This window comes from Athene cunicularia (assembly GCF_003259725.1).
Source record: "Athene cunicularia isolate RWA chromosome 1 unlocalized genomic scaffold, athCun1 chr1_part2, whole genome shotgun sequence".
NCBI classification, from domain to species: domain Eukaryota; kingdom Metazoa; phylum Chordata; class Aves; order Strigiformes; family Strigidae; genus Athene; species Athene cunicularia.
In genome coordinates this window covers 24,356,642-24,377,592 of record NW_020799092.1, presented here as the reverse complement: position 1 = coordinate 24,377,592, position 20,951 = coordinate 24,356,642, and the positions used below count along the sequence as shown (strand labels likewise).

Below are 20,951 nucleotides of genomic sequence, written 5' to 3'. Positions count from 1 at the left end.
TTCTTTTCTCCCGAATTTAATGAGCGGGATAATGTTTAAACTCTGTTGAGAAACAGACATTCAAATCACAAATAGAACCATATGGTTCATCATCGAGCATAGCTGGTGAAGTTTAATCACCAAAAATAAGTAGTGTTCTGGAGTATTACCAGGAGTCTGGTAAATACAGATGTTGGGATGAAGCCCGCTAAAGTATGAGTCTTTGTCTACAATCATATGAGATCGTCCAGTCTGATGCCTACATGGTCTGTCCGTTGAATTACCATTGCCATGGCAGACTGTGACTGCTGAGATAATTTTCAGATAAGTACAGTTAATATGTATCTGAAATAGTGAGATTTGGCTTTATTATTTACCCTATGTTAGTTTTTTTAATATGAAGGTAATAATGTTATATATTTGGAAGATATATCAGTACTTCTTTTGATTAACTAGTGATGTGGTAGATGAATCATAGCATCATTTAGGTTGGAAAAGACCCTTAAGATAATTGAGTTCAACCATAAACCTAACACTGGCAAGTGCACCACTAAACCATGTCCCTAAGTGGCACATCTGCATGTCTTTGAAATACCTCCAGGGATGGGGACTCAACCACTTCCCTGGGCAGCCTGTTCCAGTGCTTGACAACCCTTTTGGTGAATAAATTTTTCCTGATATCTGATGTAAACCTCCCCTGGTGCAACTTCCTCTTCCATCACTTGCTACTTGGGAGAACAGACGAACACCCATCTCACTACAACCTCCTTTCAGGTAGTTGTAGAGAGCAGTAAGGTCTCCTCTGAGCATCCTCTTCTCCAGGCTAAACATCCCCAGTTTCCTCAGCCACTCCTCACAGGACTTGTTCTCTAGACCCTTCACCAGCTGTGTTGCTCTTCTCTGGACACACTCCAGCACCTCAGTGTCTGTCCTGTAGTGAGGGGCCCAAAGCTGAACACGGTATTTGAGGTGAGGCCTCACCAGTGCTGTCTACAGAGGGATAATCACTTCATTAGTCCTGCTGGCCACATTTCTGGTACAGCCAGGATGCCATTGGCCTTCTTGGCCACCTGGGCACACTGTCGGCTCACATTCAGCTGGGTGTCAACCAACACGCCCAGGTCCTTCCCCACCAGGCAGCTTTCCAGTCACTCTTCCCCAAGCTCGCAGCATTGCTTGGGGTTGTTGTGACCCAAGTGCAGGACCCGGCACTAAGCCTTCTTGAACCTCATACAATTGGCCTTGGCCCGTCGCTCCAGCCTGTCCAGATCCCTCTGTAGAGCCTTTCTTCCCTTTCTACCCAGCAGAATGCTGTGGGAAACAGTGTCAAAGGCTTTACTAAATGACAGCTCTGTTTACTGTGTTCACTTAAACTTGAATTTACTGTGTGGTACAGCAATTGTTCTCACTCTAATATTGAGTCATCCACTGTGTAATTAGAAAACCAATATAAGACTAAAGAAACCACGGGGATTAAAGAAATAGGAATAGCTGTTCAACATACCAGCTATTCCCAGTACCTTTTGGAATAGGTATTTGCTGTTTGAAATATCCAGTGATTCAGGATTATTCAAATTTTTCTGAACTACTGGATGCTTGAAATCTATAGAATATATATGCTGTGGAGTGAGGCATTGAAAAACAATGAGGGACTTGGCTGAATTCTTAAATATTCAATTTTTTCAGATTTCTAAAGAAGGTAAGAAGACCCTTTGATCTCCATATTATAAAACTCTTACATTATAAGTATTATGAATGTGAACCAAAAAAATGTCAAAAGCTAAGACAATTAATTTATTTAATAGTATAGAAGTAATCAGTAATCTTTTGTTCCTTGTGATAAAGCAAATAAGGGTATAGAATGTTAAAAATAACATCTTTTTATCAACTTGTTGCTCTTGAAATAAGTATTGCTAACAAAGAGTAAAAACTCGCTTTGGTTATTGCCTCAACAGGAGGTTATACAACTTTGCTTTCACTATTATCTGTAACTGTATATTCTTCAGAGAGTTAATACTGGTCTTAATTCTGGGAACTTGCCATTGTAAATGGAAAAGAATTCTTTCCAATTTTATTTTTTCTGTTTTAATCTTGGTGTAACAAAATAGTCTTCCATAAAAGTATTGCTAATGGTTTCTGTTTTCTTGCGGTTTTTTAAGAGACTTGTAGAATTTAATTGTATTTTTATTTGGAATTTTGCTCGTATAATGTTCCAAGTAGCATGATATCAAGGAAAGTTAACATACATTATTTGATTGTAAGTATTTTATTGATGTAAAAGTTTCTACATATGAATAAGTAGCTCCTTATCAGTTCTGTAATTTGCTTTTAAGAGTTTAATGGGGTGAATGGTGAGATTTTCTTCCATTCTAATAAGGACAGTATTTGGGGACTTTTTGGCAAATTAAACTGGCATGAGATATATAATAAGAACAGCATATCTCTGTACTGTGTAACTTTCTTCTATTTTTTCTGTGAGTCTTGCTGGAGTTCTGTAGTGAGAGACCTTTGTCTCAGGATTCCTCTTTGATAAACCGAATTAAAATAGAAAAAAATTATAATCACTTTTCCCAGCTATGGTTTTCACATTTGCTGTATTCCAAAACAGTGGGGACTACATAGCTGCATATTTCAAATTCGGGATTTTAGATTTTTTTCTGTTATAAAGATAGCAAAAATATAGTTTGGGCTGAAAATTAGTAAATAGCTAAAGGTAAAAAAATACCACTTTCAGTTGAAACACTTCCACTGAAGAGTCTTAAAAAAAAAAAAAAAAAAAAAAAAAAAAAAAAAAAAAAACTGGTCCAATTCACTGGTAGTATTCTTCATTTTGTACACTAATACCATATGGTAAAATGCCACTCTTATGTGTACTGATGAATTACGTAACTTTATAAATATCTTCTACTTTGAAAACCTTAGAATTCCACCTGTTTTCCAGAGTGAATACCACTGAGTACCTGCAAAAATACTTTCTGCAAAGAAGACAGAATTGTAAAGCACCAAGAATGTACAAGTTAGCACTCTGAGATTCTGTATTTAAAGCACGTGCCACTGTACATTGACAAATGTTTCCTAAACCGGTAAACAAAGCAATAAAATTTTTGACATTCTATCTCAGAAATGTACAGTTATGTATTTCTCCTTAGGTTAGTCATTATTCCCACGTAAATAAGTATGGTGCTGTAACTGAATACTTTAAGTACTGCATCAAAGTAATTGATTTCTTCTGACAGTGTATGTACAAGATAGACTCAGCCATTTTGACAAGAGCCTGAAAGCCTTTGAATAATTAAATTAAAAAAAAAAATTAAGCTATCCTTAATATTTTAAGGCATTTTAATATTTAGTTAGTGATGGATGATGGATTATATCTGATAGCATATAGGAAAAAAAGACTTTGAACTTTGTTTAGATCTTTGGTCCTTTGGGCAGTTGGACTAGATGATCGCTGTAGGTCCCTTCCAACTGAAATATTCTGTTCTATTCTATTAATAGCAATGAGTCCATCCCTGCTTCTGTTGGAATGTAATGCCTGTGTTGCTTCCTTTTATTCTGCTTTCAGGGAACATTGTGTGTCTACTAACATAGCTATCAAGTTATTATTTTGCTCTTCTTTAGGCCTTTTAGGGTAAAGTACTGAATTTATGAATTTTTGTAAAGATATTGCACACATTTATGATAACTGTCGTTGAGAAAGGAGTGCGGTCGTGGTAAAATTTTAGTAGAAAGGAAGGGAATGACCTGTATTACATTTGTGAAATACTTTTAATATTTACACTTACATATTTTCCTTTTAAAAAGGAAATTGTCAAGGAAGCATTGATGGAGGAGCAAAAACGAAGTGAAAAGGCAATCGAAGAAGCAGTAAAAAGGACAAGAGAGGAACTGATGGAATATATTAAAGAGCAGAAAAGGGTGAGTTACCAGTGGCTGAGGGGTTTCACTTCATGCAGTAAAAAAATTGGTGAAGTTTATTAATCCTCAAACCTGTCTTCAAATGCACAACAGAATCGGGAGTTGTGTCTTCAGACTTTTTTTTTTTTTTACATACAATTTGTTACTGTGATATATATAATGTGTCTATTTATAGAATTTTAAATTCATCACAAGCCAAAAACCAGAAATTAATATATTGGTTGAAATTTACAGTATTTCTTATTACAGTAACATAAAGATGGTGCATAAGTGCAATCTGTCAAACTCAAATAGTGACCTGAGTTAGTTCACTGAAAGCATTCCAGTATCAATAACAGATGCTATTTTATGTTCATAAATGAACTTTATTGAGCAGTTTGCATGCACCCGAAGTCTCTAACTTTTTCTCTCAACCCATATTGTATGACAGCCTGAAAATATATTCGTATTATATTGAGCAGGATTTATAGTCAGTGCGCTGGTCTTGTTATGAAATGTTGTAATGCTCTGAAACTTGGTTTCAGGTATTCTGTTAATGCCATAAACTTGCAGTTTAATGTTTGTGTATAAACAGTAAAATGTAACTTAAAAACCAGCTTAATTTGCTTTCAATAGGAGGAGAAAAATTAACACACTTCTCCCTTTCGAGGCTCTTTATAAAAATAATAACAAAAAAAAAAATCAAAAAACATCTTTTTTTGTAGGAGCCCTTGATCAAATTCAGTGATTTCAATATTCTCAATAAGTAAAATCAGTAAGCTTGAATCTAATTGGTAAATTTATCCTGAGAAGGAAGTAGAAATAATGTGTATGGCCTCTTCTATTCCCTGCTTTTATGGGCTGAATAATATTACGGGAAACAGGATTTTCACTCTACTACTAGTTAAGATTAGTATTGGATGAGCTCTCTTATGCTGTTCCTGGAAAAGTTTCCATTTAGCAGTATGGGTCTTACTGGCAAAGACATTTAAACAGAATTTCAGGGTAAAACATGGTCCATAAGGATGTTCGGGCTCGTTTTTATCTGCAGTTGGTCATTTACAAAGGATAAGCTGTGGGGAAAGTGAAAATAGGTCTACTATTTAAAATAGCTTGTATCATAAATAAATTGGTCAATAGGGCCACTAGTGCAGATCGTCTACTCCATCTAATGCAGGCTCCTCACTGTTGGCCACTATTTTGAATTTACGGTAATTTTCTACAGGCACTTCAATAGCAATTCATCTGTCCTTAATCCCTTAGATTTCCATTTTCACCAGGAATGGAGGCTTTCTTCCATTTTCCTTCCAGCTACACACAGAGTTGGAGCTCGTTGCCATTATTCCCTTTTCAGAGTACTGTTAATCTCTCCTTGTCCTTGTGAAGTTTCCACAGTGAAAATATCTTCAAAGAAACAAAATCCTCACTGATTTATCTAGTAGAAGTATAATTTCCATTCATTTCATAGAGTTTTTGAATATTGATCAAAGTATTCCGGTCAACTTTTTTTCCATATTGATCAATTGGCACATCTCCACTCATTTAAAAAAAAAAAAAAACAACATATGTAAGGACATATGATATTTCCGGCATAAATTGTCTGTCTGTATTTAAGGTGAGAATGGAAGATATTTTTAACTCCAAGCCATTTCACATAATAACTTTTATATGATTACGTAAGAGGCAAAGTAAATGGACTTTGGTCAAAGCACCATGCACCTGTCAGAGTAATAAATATACTTTATGGACTATGCTAAAATGTAGCAGCTCTGGAAGGAATTCCTAGAAGGAACTCAAGAAAAATGCTTCAATTTCCTGGCTGAGATTCAGTGATACTGTTGGGTTTTTTTTTTCCTGACTGGCAGGGATAGTCCCAGTTACACGCTTGCACAGGTAGTGTCCAACCGTGTATGTCTCATCACTGTTTTGAAAAATAATTGTGTAGAATCCTTCAAACCACGGGGCATACAGGCACAGCAATATTTGTACTTGGTTGGCAGTGATTAAGTGCTTCAGGAAAAGACTCATAAACAGATTCTTATCCAGCTTATTTTGTAATAGTACAAAGTACATTTCATCCCTCACGGTGAACGGGGTACATACCAGTTTTCAAATTAGCTTGTAACTTGCTTAGACATTTATTCCATTAAAGCTTTATTTTCGTAAAAGTATAATACTTCTGATATGAGTTGAAGAAAATCAGTTGTGTATTTGGCCTGTTTCATATTAACTGCAGATATTTTAAAATATTAATGAGCATTTACGGTTGTATTTGTGCTTGTTCTTCGAAGAATTCCTCTAACAGTTTATAAAAGTTGGATCTGGCAATGCAGCAAGTTTTGCTGTACGTTATAAATGTACTCCAGCATTATACCATGCTATATAAAACAGTAAATATTTGCTTTGAGTTAGAAAGAATTGATTGTGACTAAGTCTTTTTTTTTATAATAGATGGATTTGATAATTATTTGTCTAAATAATTTGGGTCAACGTAACATATACGTTCAAAGTAAACCCTAGAAATCTCCTGTTGCATTTCCAAAAATAACTCCAGTTATATTCTAGCTATGCTAGTGCTAAAATAGTGGTTACTTTTGAGAGCCAAGACTCCACATGATTTAAGTGTTCAGAGATGACTGACCAACCATGAATCCAGCGCATCAGTGACCTACGTACAGTTTAACAGTCACTTAGTATTTGGGACGTATGAATGGGATTATTTGAATTAGTAGAAAGTTACTTAGCTAAAAGCAAGTAGTTGATGTTCCTTTGACCTTAGACAACACTTTTCAACCCTTTTCTTTCCTGATCAGTAATCTTTCAATGGGCGCTCTTTCGAGCTGAGGAAACTAATTGTCCTGCCTTTGATACAATTTTATCTAAATAATTTAATGTCGTATGCAGAACATTTTTCCAAACCTAGGGTGTTTATAGATCCATCATATTTCAAATCCTTCCACAGATAAGTGGCTCAGAGTTAATTGTACACGTTTGACATTGTGACCCACGAATGAGTCACAGTCGCTATGAGTGAAACAAAAAGTGATTTATAGTCTTATTTTCTCATGAAGGAACAAGGAAACTTCAAGGCATTTTCTTTTAAATACTAAAACTGAGAGGTTGGTTACATTAAAATTAGGAGGAGAAAATGGAAAGCAGTGCAACAATATCATTATGCTAAAATGTCCAACATAAGAACAAATGTAACTTGCTCTGTATTCAAGCCAAAGTCTCAGGCTAGTGGAGAATTTGTTGGCAGTTTTTCACCTTTGATTAAAAAACTCTGCAAGCTAAAACAAAAAATAGTGAAACTGCGATGGCAACGTATATTTTCACATAATAAATGAAAGAAGATGCATTGTGGTTATGCCTTTTTCATACTTCAGGTAGGATCCCAAGTTTTTAAAAGATGTGTAGCACTATATTCCCAAAGTTCAGCTTATGACCTGCAATTATAGTTTTATTTTCTCAGTTCTATATTAAATGAAGAAATCTGTAATAGAATTTTTTTTTTTAATGTTGTCACGGGTAACATCTTAAGAATCCTGGATATCTAAGATGCGAAGGAAATTTCAGTCAGTAATTCGAGTCTTTATTATTATTTCATAATTATTTCATAACCACCACCATTCCAAAGCAGGCTTTAAAACTGGAAAAGACTGTCATATCCATTCAGAGATCTTCCATAGCTATCAGACTTGTAGAGGTTTATATAAACATTCGTAACACCTTGAAAAAAATTATTCTGAGTCAAATTTGAATCCATTTGCTATAACTATTAGCCAGACTTGCTTTCTCCAGCACAGGTGCATCCACATTATGTCCAGAATGTTATCTTTATTAATTGCCTGAAGGAATATTTGATGATATTTGATTTGATGAAGCAAAACAATGCTTTACATTTTACAGTGCTGGCGGGGTGGGAAATGAGGGGGGAGAGGTGAAGCATAGCACATAGGTAAAAAGAAGATGGGCACTGAAGCACGATTAAATGGCAAGCCACTACTTTTGTCGTAAAAATAAATGTTATTCTTGGTTTGTATGCCGTACAAGGACACAGCACAGTATTCTGTGCCACCTGTTATCCATGACACATGGATGTAGAGGGAAGCAAAATCTTGCAGTTTGGTTATAGTGAGTTAAGAGTGAGGAAGCACTTGTCCCTGAGGATCCAAAGTCTATCCATTTTGATAGAAGTTTGTAACGCATTTGTCAGTATTGTCTTTTGTTGCTTGATTTTCATAATCCTGTAACCTCTGGCCCTGCCTTGTGGTCTTTGGTCATTGGACTGCTCTGAAAACAGCCAGAACTGTGTGGGGCCCCAGCACATTCAGTGCCCCAAGGTACGATAAACCACATGGGCCAGCCACTGAGGCTCACACTGCCTGGGTCACTGGTTGAACTGGGAAGCATTTACCAGCTTTTTGCGTTTATTCTTTAAAAATTTTAATGTTTGTCTTGATACAGAATGTATCTGAAGGAGTTCCCCGTTATTGGGTGGAACAGCTCTGGTGTTTTTTGAGGGTTAACAGTTTATTTTTGCTAAAACATCACGCTGATGTGGTAGCATACATATGTACGTAGGCTCTTACATGTATGTGTGTGTATACATTCATATTTGTAGTTATTACTTGGGAGATCAGGCCAAGAAGTAGAGTCTAATGTCATGTAAACTATGGCCTGGTATTACAATTCCTGAGCTTTTGATGCCTGGATTGTGAGAGGCATAACAGTGCCCTGCCACTGACCTGTACAACTTTTGTGATATTTTTGGTTAAAGACTTGATTAACAGGTACGTGCTGCTCTGTCGGGAGTATAAAGATAGGCTGGGCCCATCCCTGCTCCAGTTTGTTATGGACTTCATGTGGGACTTTGGCCCTTTCACTGAACACTCTTTGCTTCAGTTTGCTGGGGCTGAATTAAGTGAATATAAATACAGCTTTGTCCCAACAGGCAATTTTGTAAGCAGCTCCAAGGAACTTTGACATTTGTTGTTTGCTCCTGTGTGCAACGTAAGACTGACTGTGTAAGATTGACTGAAATTTTGGAGCTATGTTAGAAGTATTCCAAACACATGAGGGGAAGAACAAAAGAATCACAGAGTCGTCTAGGTTGGAAAAGACCTTGAAGAACATCCAGTCCAACCATTGACCTAATATGCACAGTTCCCAACTACAGCAGAGCCCTAAGCACTAAGTCAAACTTACTCTTCAACCCCTGAGGGATGGGCATCCCATTCCAACACAAGAAGTGTGATAGCTTCCCGTGTAAAATAATGTTTGGACAACACCTTTATCCTAGTAGTTTGCTTATATATAACCTGATTCCTTTCACTGTTCCAAGATGTGCAGCCTGCACCAAACGCACCAGCTCATGAAGCTGTAGAGTGGAAGACGGGAATTGTTATAAGGTAGTAAAAGTAGATTTTCAGAATCCATTCGTCTGAGAGAAGCCAAGCCAGCTGATTTACAGGAGTAATGGTTAATTTTTGACCAGGAAAAAAGCTTGAAAATAAATTATAAAATAGCAGGAAAGTAGTATCTAAATAAAATAAAATCAGTATCAGAGTATATTAATCTCCCGTGCTGCTTAATCTTATCTTCAAGTAATGAAAGCATTCCTAAAGGCCATATTTAGACTTTTCTTTCTATTCACAATGTGGAACTACAGATTTTTCTTTTTATACGGTTAAATTCCGTGCCTGCTGTTCTATGAAGACAATTCCTGAAAGATACTTAAATTTTATATTACTGGCTGAGATGATTTCTTTAAAAATTAATTTGCAGATAAAAAGCAAGAAAAACAACTTTTAAAAGTCTGAAAAGATTGAATTCAATGAATTTTGGTCTATTAAAATGTTTTCAAGTGAAATAGTTGAGATCTTCAACGCTAACAACTACTAAGTGGGGATTTATTTTAATTTTTTTTTAAAGAATATTTTAGCTAGATATTCACACAACATTTTGTGTTTTTAGCAGGTGCATTCCAGCAGTAAAACATGTTGGGAAGTAAATATTTCCATCTGAATTATAGAACAGAATATTTCAGTTGGAAGAGACCTTACAATGATCATCTAGTCCAAGTGCCTATACATTCCTTTACTAATTTCTGTGAGGAAAATTAACACTATAACTGCATAAAGAAAAACATGGGCATTCATTATATTATCATTTTTTAAAATTATTATTATTATTATTATTATTATTATTATTATTATTATTATTATTATTATCAATATTATTATTATTATTGTTATTGTTATTATTATTTAATTGGCTTCTGTGTATTTTTTGTTTTTCTTTCCTGTTGGTTGTATATACTAGTATCATTAAACTTATTATGAGGCAAAGTAGCTTGGAAAAAAACTCATGCTGCATTTCCCTGCAATAAATATGAAAGAAAAGTAAATTACCTGTTACCTTTGATCTAGCTGTCCAAATGAACTATCCAGTGGAATACATCCTTGTAGACCCGAATCTGCAAAATCATGCATACTTTCTGCACTGCAGTTGATCCTGTTTACTTCAGATGGCATGAACTGTAAAATTTTGCCATACAATTTATTTCGGTATCAGACAAAGAAGATCTAGAAGAGGTCTCACACTCAATTCACTGCTGTATATTAAATGTTTAAATTGCTGCTTTAGGTTCAAGTCTCAGACTACCAGTGTAAACTTGGTGAGTTCCAAGAAAAGACCCGTTTTTGTATGCAGGTATGTTAGAATTATTGTGAAATTTATTAATTCTAAGGAGGGTGTATCACATTTTTAAATTTTCAACTGGAATTCAAGCAGGCTTCATTTTTCTGGCAGTATTGTGCATTTAAAACCCAAACAAAGTAATACCACTTCAGTTGTTCAGTTGTTTCTTAAAATCAGTAAGTACCAAATGACTCCAGTAAAAAAAAAATCTGTGGTAAAACTATTGCCAGTATAAGTCTGCTAATTTTTTAGAAAAATTTATTTTTTACTACACATTCTGGATGAAGATTAGTAAACTTAAAATCTCGTAGGGGAGTGAAGGAACAGTAGGAAATACAAAGTTTGATTTTTAAGGTCAAGTTCCAACCATCTTTGCTCTGACAGTTACAAAGTACACGTTCGAAACAGTCTAACCTACTGCATCTTGGGATTAAAAAGAGAATTTAATGTTACTATCACAGTCTCTCATTAGTCTTTCATCAGTGAGAACTGAAACAAGAATGCACGGTTTAGCCATACACCGCAAAAATTGCCCCAGCAATTTAGTAATTATTGACTAAAAATATGATATTTCACAAGTCCAGGGCTTGTTCAAAAAGAAAAAAAAAAAAAAAGCAGTGATAGTTGTGGGGGTTCTGTTCATTCTGTGACAGATTCTCTTTTTTTGCACATTGACTTCTGAAAGCACTTCTTATTTTTAACTAGATTTTCTGGAATAGGAAGGCTGGAATGGACTTTTTGGGTTCTCAAACCAGTCTTTTGCTGTTATATGTAATTCCTTTCCGAAGTGGTCATTGAAATATCATTTTGAAGCAATTACAGTAATCCTTTTCCAATTTATTAGGAATCGGTGACTTCATGGATTTGCCATTCAGATGAAGATGTTGTAGGGCTGTATGGGCTAGGATGATCTTTGACAATACGGGCCTTTTTTTTTTTTTTTTTCTTCCTTTTTTGCCTTTTTTTTTCCTAATATGTTTTCTAGCCTCATCCTCTGGTCAGAAAGTCAACCCCTACTCACTTCTGTTTCTTTACTGTTTTCTTCAGTAGAGGGTCATTAAGTCCTGGCAGTGCAGTTGTTGCTTTCCCAACAGTTGGTATTTCTGTTCATTGTATATATCTGTAAAATTATTAGGAGACGGAATAATAGTGTAGTAATAATTTTGTGTTAGTTTATTCAGTGTCTGTGCAGAGTGATTAAAATGTTGTCACAAAGTTGAGGTTTTTGCCCTTCTAAGTTTTGTTCTCTTCAGTAATGTGGCCTTACTGTAATTGTGTATTATTTTTTGCATATGGAATTGTTTGGAAATTCTTTCTGTAATCATCAAGGAAGAGTTTTATGACCATTTTTTGTGTAGGGAACTTTATCCAGTACCCCTTTAAATAAACAGTAAAAGTCCCTTTTAATTTTAGTGTGAATACAAGTGCCTCAAAAATGTCAGCTCTGTTCTGGAACCTAGAACTTTAATTGAATTTTCCTAGTTATTTTACAGGAATTCTCCCTCTTTCAGTTATCAGTTTTGAGGTTTTTACTGTGAGGTCATTTGACATTTTAAATAATATAATTATCTGGATTTTTTTTTTTTCTCTTTATAGTTACTTCATACTAGACTTTATGCAAGATGTTTATGCACTGGTTTTATGGTTTGGGGTTTTTTTTTTCATTCCTGCGGTTGACTTTTTAATGTCTACAGTACTGTGCGTTTTGTGTCTTAAAATAATTATTTCCAGTACTGTCGAATAATTCTCAAAGGGTGACTTCACATTAATTTGGAATAAATTAGATCCAGTGTGATCTGAAATAATATCTTGGTGCAGAATTTTTTATTTCCTGTATTTATTTAGATTTCTTTATTGACATCTTTTCTACCAACTTTTCATGTGTGAAACGTATAAAAACTTTAAAAAAAAAATAATTAAGCCAAGAGGAGGAGGAGGAGGTTCTAACTTATATTCTTCCTACTTTCAAAACACTGGAAAGCTATTGAAAAAAAAATCTATATTTAGCCTAGAATTTTCTGTTCCAATATCTAAATTTTGTAGGAATATCTGCTTGAGAAAAATTTGACTGATTAGAATGGGCATATAGACCTACTGGATTTGTTGTCTTAGAGACTAAAGGTTGAAATAAGTAGGTCATGAAGATGTGTTGCACTGTCTGTCAATCACATGCTTAATTGCACCTCAGTTCAGCTGAGAGCACGTATAGCTTGATATTTTTGTTCTCCTTTTTATATTGAAGGTAAATTAAAATTTATTCCCCACGTGTCATTTGAAATGCCCTTCTATTTTTGTGTTTCTGGTTATACATCATTATTCTGTTTCAATTCTTTTATGTTTAATAAAAGATCTTTGAATAGGAGCCAGGTAGTCCTCTATGTAGGTCACGTTGTTTCACACCTTTTTTCTTTTTGCAATTGGTTTTTAACCTTTGACTGATATTTCTTTGTTTATGGTTAAGATTAGATATGCAAATGAGTAATCTTTAAAATACCAATGTTTTGCCAGAACCATGTAGAGCTAGTTTTATAAACACTGAACCATGCACTAGGGCAACAATGTGAAATATTTAATGTAACTGAAACCAATCTCAAAAATAGTAACAGTGCGTTTTAGTCCCCAACGATTGTTTAGTCCCCATCGTTTAGCCTCTCAACAATTTTAGTCCCCAATTTAATGGATAAAGCTGCTTTTCGGAGGAAGTTCAAGTAGAAAATTAATTAAATTGCATTTTAGTATTAAGTTAACTGTGACTGATTTTTAATCTTTCCCTTGCCTTCAGCATACCAACCATATACTAAGGAATTAGTGTTATTTACAAATTTGCAACATACGGATATTTTCTTCTATTTCCTCTTTTTCTAAGTCACAAGAGGAACTTGATTTAGTTGTGTTTAATATTCAATATGTTCAAATTCTCATTCACTGTATTTTGGTACCTGTTGGTTCATTCGAATCATTTAAATATTTTCCAGAGGGGGGGGAAAAAAAAAAAAATGAGGGGTTCAGTACCAAAAAGAAAATCACTCAAACCAGAATATGATTTTTTATTTTTTTTTAAAGACAGGTTGAAAATTAATTGCTACCATTTCTGTTTCTTAAAGTACGGAAATGATAGGATCATCTCAGCTTCTTTATGAAGTGTTAATAAAGCAATTATTACTTGATACTGATATTTACATTTAAAGATAGACTATCAAAATTACCATTGTTGTATTGATATCTCATCTTGCAACATTTGGGTTACTCTCAGCACTTTTATAACTTTTTCTCATTTTAATTGGAAGACATTGTTTAAATACTTAAGAGGCGATTTCTCTGAAACAGATGTTTGGCACTTACAAAGATGCAAGTTAATATTTTCCATTAGTTTCAGTTTTATTGGAATTTCTTGTTAAAAAAAAAATATATTGTCATATGGTTTTGTTTTCTGCATATTTCATGAAGAAGCAGTACACAAGAGCATGGCTTGGGTTTACCCCCTACTTTGTATTTGACCTGATTTTTTTTGTGCAGTTGAAACACTTCAGTAAAAGTTCTACATTTTCTTAATGACTTTGTGGACTTCCTTGACTTTTCCTTCATCATGTTGTTGGGTTTAGTTTTAGGTATCATCTTGCAAAAGGATTCTTTATAAAAACCAAGGAAAAAAAACAAACATTCGGAAGTGTTTGTCTCTTAAGCTAGGTGCTGTGTTATGTCTGTTCCAAGAGGTTCTTATGATCTTATTTTACTGGAAGCCTCAAAACTACTATAGTCTAACTTGAGCAATATAAAAGTGTCTCCTGATGACACGGTTCATTCTGTTTGCATGCAAACACATGTTTTTATTCAAACCCTGCATCGTACAATGAATTAATGGAATCCTGCAATTAACAATACTTAAAATATGACATTAAGGATTGTAAAGCGGTCTAGTAAATAGTTAGAAGATGTCACCTGCAAAACAAGCAGGAAGATAGACTTCTTTCCATAATCTGGAACTCCTTGCCACCAGATTTTGTAGATGCTTAAAGCCTAAATTATTCTTAAAAAAAAAAACAAAAAACACCTAGACAAATTTTTTGAAAAAAGAAAAAAATCCATCAAGAGCGTGAAATGCAAACATACTTTGCTCTGGCTAAGGTAGTATCTCTTATCAGTGCATGCTGCTTCTGTTGTACTCTTTTTAGGTGCTTGCTGTTTGCCTCTGGAAAAAAAATAGATGCTGCACTAGATGGACATTGGTCTGATGTGTACCAACATGTTGCGTACAGCCTATTCTTACGTTCTTGTTCTGAAAACAAAGTGAATAGAGAGTTTTTTAAGGAAAGCAAGGCAATGTCTGCAAGAATTGCCAAATCCACTGGCTGTGTGCTACATCGTGGGGAAGTACAAAAGGAGGCACTCGGTTGTTTTCCATTTCCTCAAGGGGCCCAGTGTAATAGCAGCAGCTACCACACATTTGTAGGACCTACCTGTGGCTCATGTGCTTTTTGTTGCCTCAGTACTAAATATGGACATTTCTGATTTGACTTCTTATTTTGGCGTATGTGCAATCAACTTTTCTGTGTCTACAGCAAAATAAAAAAAAAAAAAAGGATTTGTGGAAAGTTGGTAGGATGCTAAAAATTATATTATGACTCAAGGTCTAATTCCAAATATTTCTGCTTTTAATTGTCTCAGAAAGCTCGGAAAACCGCGCTCTTAATAAATCCATTATGCTTTCATGTCATGGAGTAATACATACATGGACTTTATTAAGGCTTTTTTTATTTTTTTTAAATGAAATTATTAAATCTGATACTTAAAAGAAAAAACTACTTGTATTATTCATGCCTTCGGCCCATGATTCAGTCCAGGAGAGTCAAAGGTTACTTTAAAGCATTTATGTAAACATTTTTAGGAACGAAAACAACTAATGATGTCAAAAGCTTATCAGTTTGACAGCCTCTTTCAGATATTGTATTTTCCTGGAATAAGTTTTTTAATGAAACGTACACCTTGTTAAGCAAGGTAAATGAGATTTATTTTGAAAGAGAAGATCTGTGACCAACTCTATGAACCTGCATTTGGGAGGATTACCGTAAGTGTTCCTGTGAATTCAATAATTTTACTCTCCATATACTCTGTGTATTTCAGTGGAAGATAGAGAGCCATAGCAATATTAGATGAATAAATGCCCTCAATATTATTCCAAGTTGCCAGCCTTGCTGTTGCCATCTTCTTTTGGTCAGCAGCTGCAGCGGCGAATAGATCTTGGTGTAGTTATCCCCGTTTGGTTCCCTGTTCGTGCTACCCATGCTGTGGATCCCACGGGATATGTAGCTGTCATGCGTTACACCATTGTTTTTGGTGGAAAGTAATGAGGATTTTTTTAGAGTGAAAAATACCTCCCAGGAGCCATTTTCAAAATTACTTTTATTATAAGCTTAGGGCCACAACTGAAAAAATATAGTTCCTTTCTGAGGAAATGTGAAAGTTGCACAGAAGGCAGCCTTATTCAGAGGAAAATATACAGTGCTGCACTGAGCTTTCCTTAGAAAGAACATATAAAAAGAATAAAAGCAGCGAAATTATTTTATTATGACAGGAGGAGATTTACTCAAGGAATATTTATGCTCCCAAAGGATATCTTCCGCCTGGAGATCAGTCACTCAGAGAATCTGCCCTGAATCTAGGCTTGTAACTCAGGACATCGGATCATTTAAACGTTAAAGCTGCTGTGTAATACTGACTTGGGCAAGTAAAAGTCTGTTTGTCAGAGGAGACATCTATACAGACTAGAATGCCACCCAGAGAGTTCCAGCTGAGTTTTAGTTCCTTCTAATATCTACCACATTCTGTTGCATGAGAAAGTTGAAGAATATCACCATCCTACTTGTGTCTTACCTACTTTGTGTATGCTGCCTCTCTGCCAGTGGCTACCTCGGAGGGAGTAAGGGCTCACAACTTCTAAAATACCTGCCTCATCAGTGCAGATGTAGAGGTGGGAAAGGAAGAATTTAACTCGTATATTGTGCAGCAGGTAGCCACGCTTTTAACTCATGCTGAAGGAAAGTAAGAAAATTTGCCTTCCAGTCTCACGTTGTTCCTTCCCTTATGTTCAGTGAGCAAAAAGTAGGCAAACTGAGAGAAATAGCATAGTGGTTTAAATTGTTTTTACAAATCTGCCTCATGTTTAGTCACCTTAGAAGTTACTTATAAGTAGATACGAAACTTGCAGACAGAAATGTGATTTTTCATGTTGATAGTATCCTTGTTCACTGTCCAGAAAGGCTGAAGTCAATAACCCAGAATTTTTCCAGGTGTGTTATAAAACTTCCAATGATCAAAGCAGTTAATTGGTCACTACTGTACTTCAAACCAAGGTCTGTTTCAAATTATTTGCTGTCAGAAAGATCAGGAAATTCTTCCCTCTGCTTCATATGTTCAGGCTTCTTCTACATAATCTGCAAATGTTGTTTGCCTCTTGTTAAAAACCAGGCGTTGTTAACTCTTAAAATCTCACAAATATTAGGAAGGTTTGTGGAATGGAGGTCTACAAAAGTATTCTATTGTCCAATTCCAACATTTTTATTGTCAGTGCTACAGTTTGAATGTTTTTTTATAAATCTCATACTTCAGTAATGTACTGCCTATTCATTGCTATTGAGTGCTTTAAAAATATTCATTCAATATGTTAGTTTGCATGTCTATATCAGACAAAAATGCACTGCTCTAGTATTGTGCCTATTATGTGTACTTCTTGATTTTTTGTGCTCATTAGCTGTGCAGAGAAGGAAAAAAAAATAAAATCTTGTAGTTGGCATACATAGGAGAAAGTAAGCCACAAGAGAGAAAGTTTTCTACCAAATAAAACTTGGGCTGAATAGGTTATTTAAAGAAATTTTCTAAATGACAAAGATTTACTTCATGAGATAAGTACTTAGAGTAAACATTTCTTGTATTCGAAGTTCCTGAACTACGACCCACATTGCCAGCCAGCAAGCAAATTTTAACTTTTAAAATTTAACAAAATATAAGTGCACGCTTCAGGCTTGCAAATATCCAAATGAGAAATTTTGTGGGTTTATTATTTAATAGAACGTTTTGGGTGGTTCAGATTGTCTGAGGAACTGTAAGTGACTCCTAAAGGCTGGCTGTATAAGGAGGTGTGTGTACCTCTACATGCTTGTTCTGTTATTCATTCATCAAAACCATCGCAGAAAATGGTCAGTGAATTTTTCTTAAACAAATCAGGCTAAAAGTTCTCCCTTTAAATATCCTAGTGCTGCAGTTGAAAGAATATTTTAGTTCTCTACTATATGGGCAAATACGTCTTAGTTAGCATATAGGTCATATAGTCTTCATAAAGACCATGTAGTTTATAACCCTTTTTATATTAAGAATTAGGTCAAATTAATGGGGAATGTCAGTGCAGAACAAGAGAAATAGGATGTCTGTCAAGTAGCTGAAACTAGCTGTGATTGTAAAAAGTCGTTTGAAAACAATGTTATTACCAGAGAACGCCTCCAAACATCACTTTAATAGAAAATAACAATGCTTTATTGGTCCCTGTTATCAGACACATTAAAGTCTGTGGTTTTTTTTCTCGCTATTTCTGTTAATGATTTTTAATTTTCCACTTTTGAAGGTGACATTATCTCTGTGGGAAAATCTATATATGTAAATGGTGTTTCTGACACTGAGGAAACGTCACAAGGCTGGAACCATTTTCATCTTAGCCATCTATCAGTCTTCAAGCTTATTACCGTAATTGTGGCACATTGTAATTAAAGCAATTTTTATAGCATTTTGGCTTTCTATCCAACTATGAGTTGACATAGAGTTCGGCTGTTGCTTATCTATATTTTGACTATGAGCCAGCAATGTGCACTTGTAGCCCAGAAAGCCAGCTGTACCCTGGGCTGCATCACGAGCAGTGTGGGCAGCAGGGCGAGGGGGGGGATTCACCCCCTCTGCTCTGCTCTTGTGAGACCCCCCTGCAGTGCTGGGTCCAGCTCTGGGGGCACCAACATAAGGACATGGACCTGTTCGAGTGCGTCCAGAGGAGGCCACAAAGATGCTCGGGGGCTGGAGCACCCCCCTGTGAGGACAGGCTGAGAGAGCTGGGGGGTTCAGCTGGAGAAGAGAAGGCTCTGGGGAGAACTTAGAGCAGCCTCCCAGGGCTGAAAGGGGCTGCGGGAAAGGGGGGAGGGACTCTTTATCAGGGGGTATAGGGATAGAATGAGGGGTAACATTTTTAAGCTGACAGAGGGGACATTTAGATTAGATAAAAGGAATAAATTCTCCCCTGTGAGGGGGTGAGGCCCTGGCACAGGTTGCCCAGAGCAGCTGTGGCTGCCCCCTCCCTGGAAGGGCTCAAGGCCAGGTTGGACGGGGCTTTGGGCAACCTGGGCTAGTGGAAGGTGGCCCTGCCCGGGGCAGGGAGGTTGGAGCTAGATGAGCTTTAAGGTTCCTTCCAACCCAAACCATTCTGTGATTCTATAATTCCCTTCTGGGAGAGCATGTTAGAGCAGTGGTTATATAACATACATCCCATGTAGATCCAGACTGCAATTTTTCCCGTGTAGGGGATAGTGTGTGTGCATCCTGTGACGTCACAGAACCTGGGGACAGGATATGTATTACTGACCATTCCCTTCTTGGGCAAGAGATCTCAGTTCCTTACCTGGAACAGAGGATGTATCTTACATTTCATCTGGTCCTCTCGATCCATCTGCTTCATGTGATTACCAAAGGCTTGAGCCTCAGAAAGAGAGCGAGGGAAAAAATAATAATAGCTGGAGCAGCACACTCACACCTTGAATACAGCGTATTTAGGAAAAGAAGGTGTGAACAAGGGAGAGAACTTAAACAGACGCTGTTATGAAATGCTTCAGTAACAGATACGATACTCGTGTATCTCATCACTGTGAATAGGAAGGACCCTTCTTGGAAAACTTGTGTTACGGACGGGTGACTTTCATTTATTGACCCATTTGTGTTAAGTCGCTTGCAAAATCATGCGTCAAAATGGGGGAATTTATTTTTGAACTCTTGTAGGTAAAGCTTATGCCCTTCAACGTTGGACAATTATTATGGGGATTTTGAGATGTGTTTTTGTTTTGCAAGTGTGCTTGATTTCAAGTGTCAAGCACAGCCTCCTCCTGAAGGTTTATTATTTGAAGACAAGTGCAAGTGGGAGAGGTTATGAAAATCAGTTTCTTTTAAGTTATTAATCTCATTTGAGTGATTTATTATTTTTTTTTAATACTTGCTATATTTTAATATGACTTAGAACAAAATAGGGTGTCATTACCATTCTTGTTCCTGAATGTTTGGCTTGGCATTTGATGCAAGGCCTCAATTGCAGGCTGAAGTGCCAGCAGCTGAAGCTGAAAACAAGACTGCGGTGGGCAAACTCAAGATTTAATTTCAGAAAGAGTGTTTATATTTTCCCTGGGGCCACATTAATGAGAGTCCAAACCCTAAATGTTACCACCAACACATTTTAACAGACCAGTTTCCCAGTTTTTAAAGTGTGGTGTCACCTTGAGTATTTTTCTTCTAGCTTTTTCCCCTTCTTCTGACTTTAAAAGAAAATCTCTAAAGCTATATCATTTTTTGGCTGAATCGAATGTCGTATTCGGGCAACACGAAGCTCTGTGTAATGCCACAAAGTCACTTTTAAAAACATTTACTCCTATCTTCTGTTTCTCTATCAACTATTTTAATAATTCAGCTTTAAGTTACCAGTGCAAAACTTCACGTTACTACGAAACACACTGCCATCTGGTATGTACGTATGTGCTAGAGGGGACCACATGTGGATGTCCTGAATCAGCCTGATGTCAGAACATCTGTGCCATGCCTAGGATGAACTTGTGACCAACAGGTCAGTGCCAAGAGAGACAGTAGTGACGGGGTCACTGAGAGGTCCTTAGCTCAGTTTCCTGCTCCTTCAGCTGGGCCTGTTTTGTGGCTTTAATAGGATTAAAGAAACATTTACATTGAGGCTTTAGGAGCATTTTCACACTGCTCCTTTACCCAGCTCAAAGAGCAGGATAAATCCGAAGGATTAAGTAAGGGATTTACGTGAAGTTGTAGTGTAAGATGAGTTGGTGCACCTGGCTCTCCTTTTTCTCTGTGAATAAGCCATACCGAAGCAGTGTACTGCAGGTGATACAGAAGCAAGCCTGGCATTTTCCCCTGAACTTTTGGATCTTTATAAGATTGGAAATTACTGTTCCTAAATATTAAAATGAAACGGTAGTTTCTGGAGGACGAATGTACCATTTCAATCTATAGATCCCGTTAGACTTTTTCTCTTCAGAGGGTCTCATGGAGTTTTTCTGCCACCTTTCAATACTGAAACATCATGCATTTAAGAGACTTTTTAATTTCCTGGA

At 36.1% G+C, this 20,951-nt stretch overlaps 1 protein-coding gene across 6 annotated transcripts in view; it reads left to right on the top strand.

Annotated features, from left to right (window-relative positions):
* The window catches only part of CCDC91 (coiled-coil domain containing 91), a 147,792-nt gene that overhangs the window by 111,723 nt on the left and 15,118 nt on the right, over positions 1-20,951 (top strand). For 5 of the 6 annotated variants that reach the window (XM_026868467.1, XM_026868470.1, XM_026868469.1 and 2 more), the window contains one exon: positions 3,784-3,897. The exons of the other annotated variant lie outside the window; for it this stretch is intronic. In XM_026868467.1, coding sequence (XP_026724268.1) covers positions 3,784-3,897 — 114 coding nt within the window. The remainder of the gene's footprint in view (positions 1-3,783; positions 3,898-20,951) is intronic. 6 annotated transcript variants of the gene reach the window in all.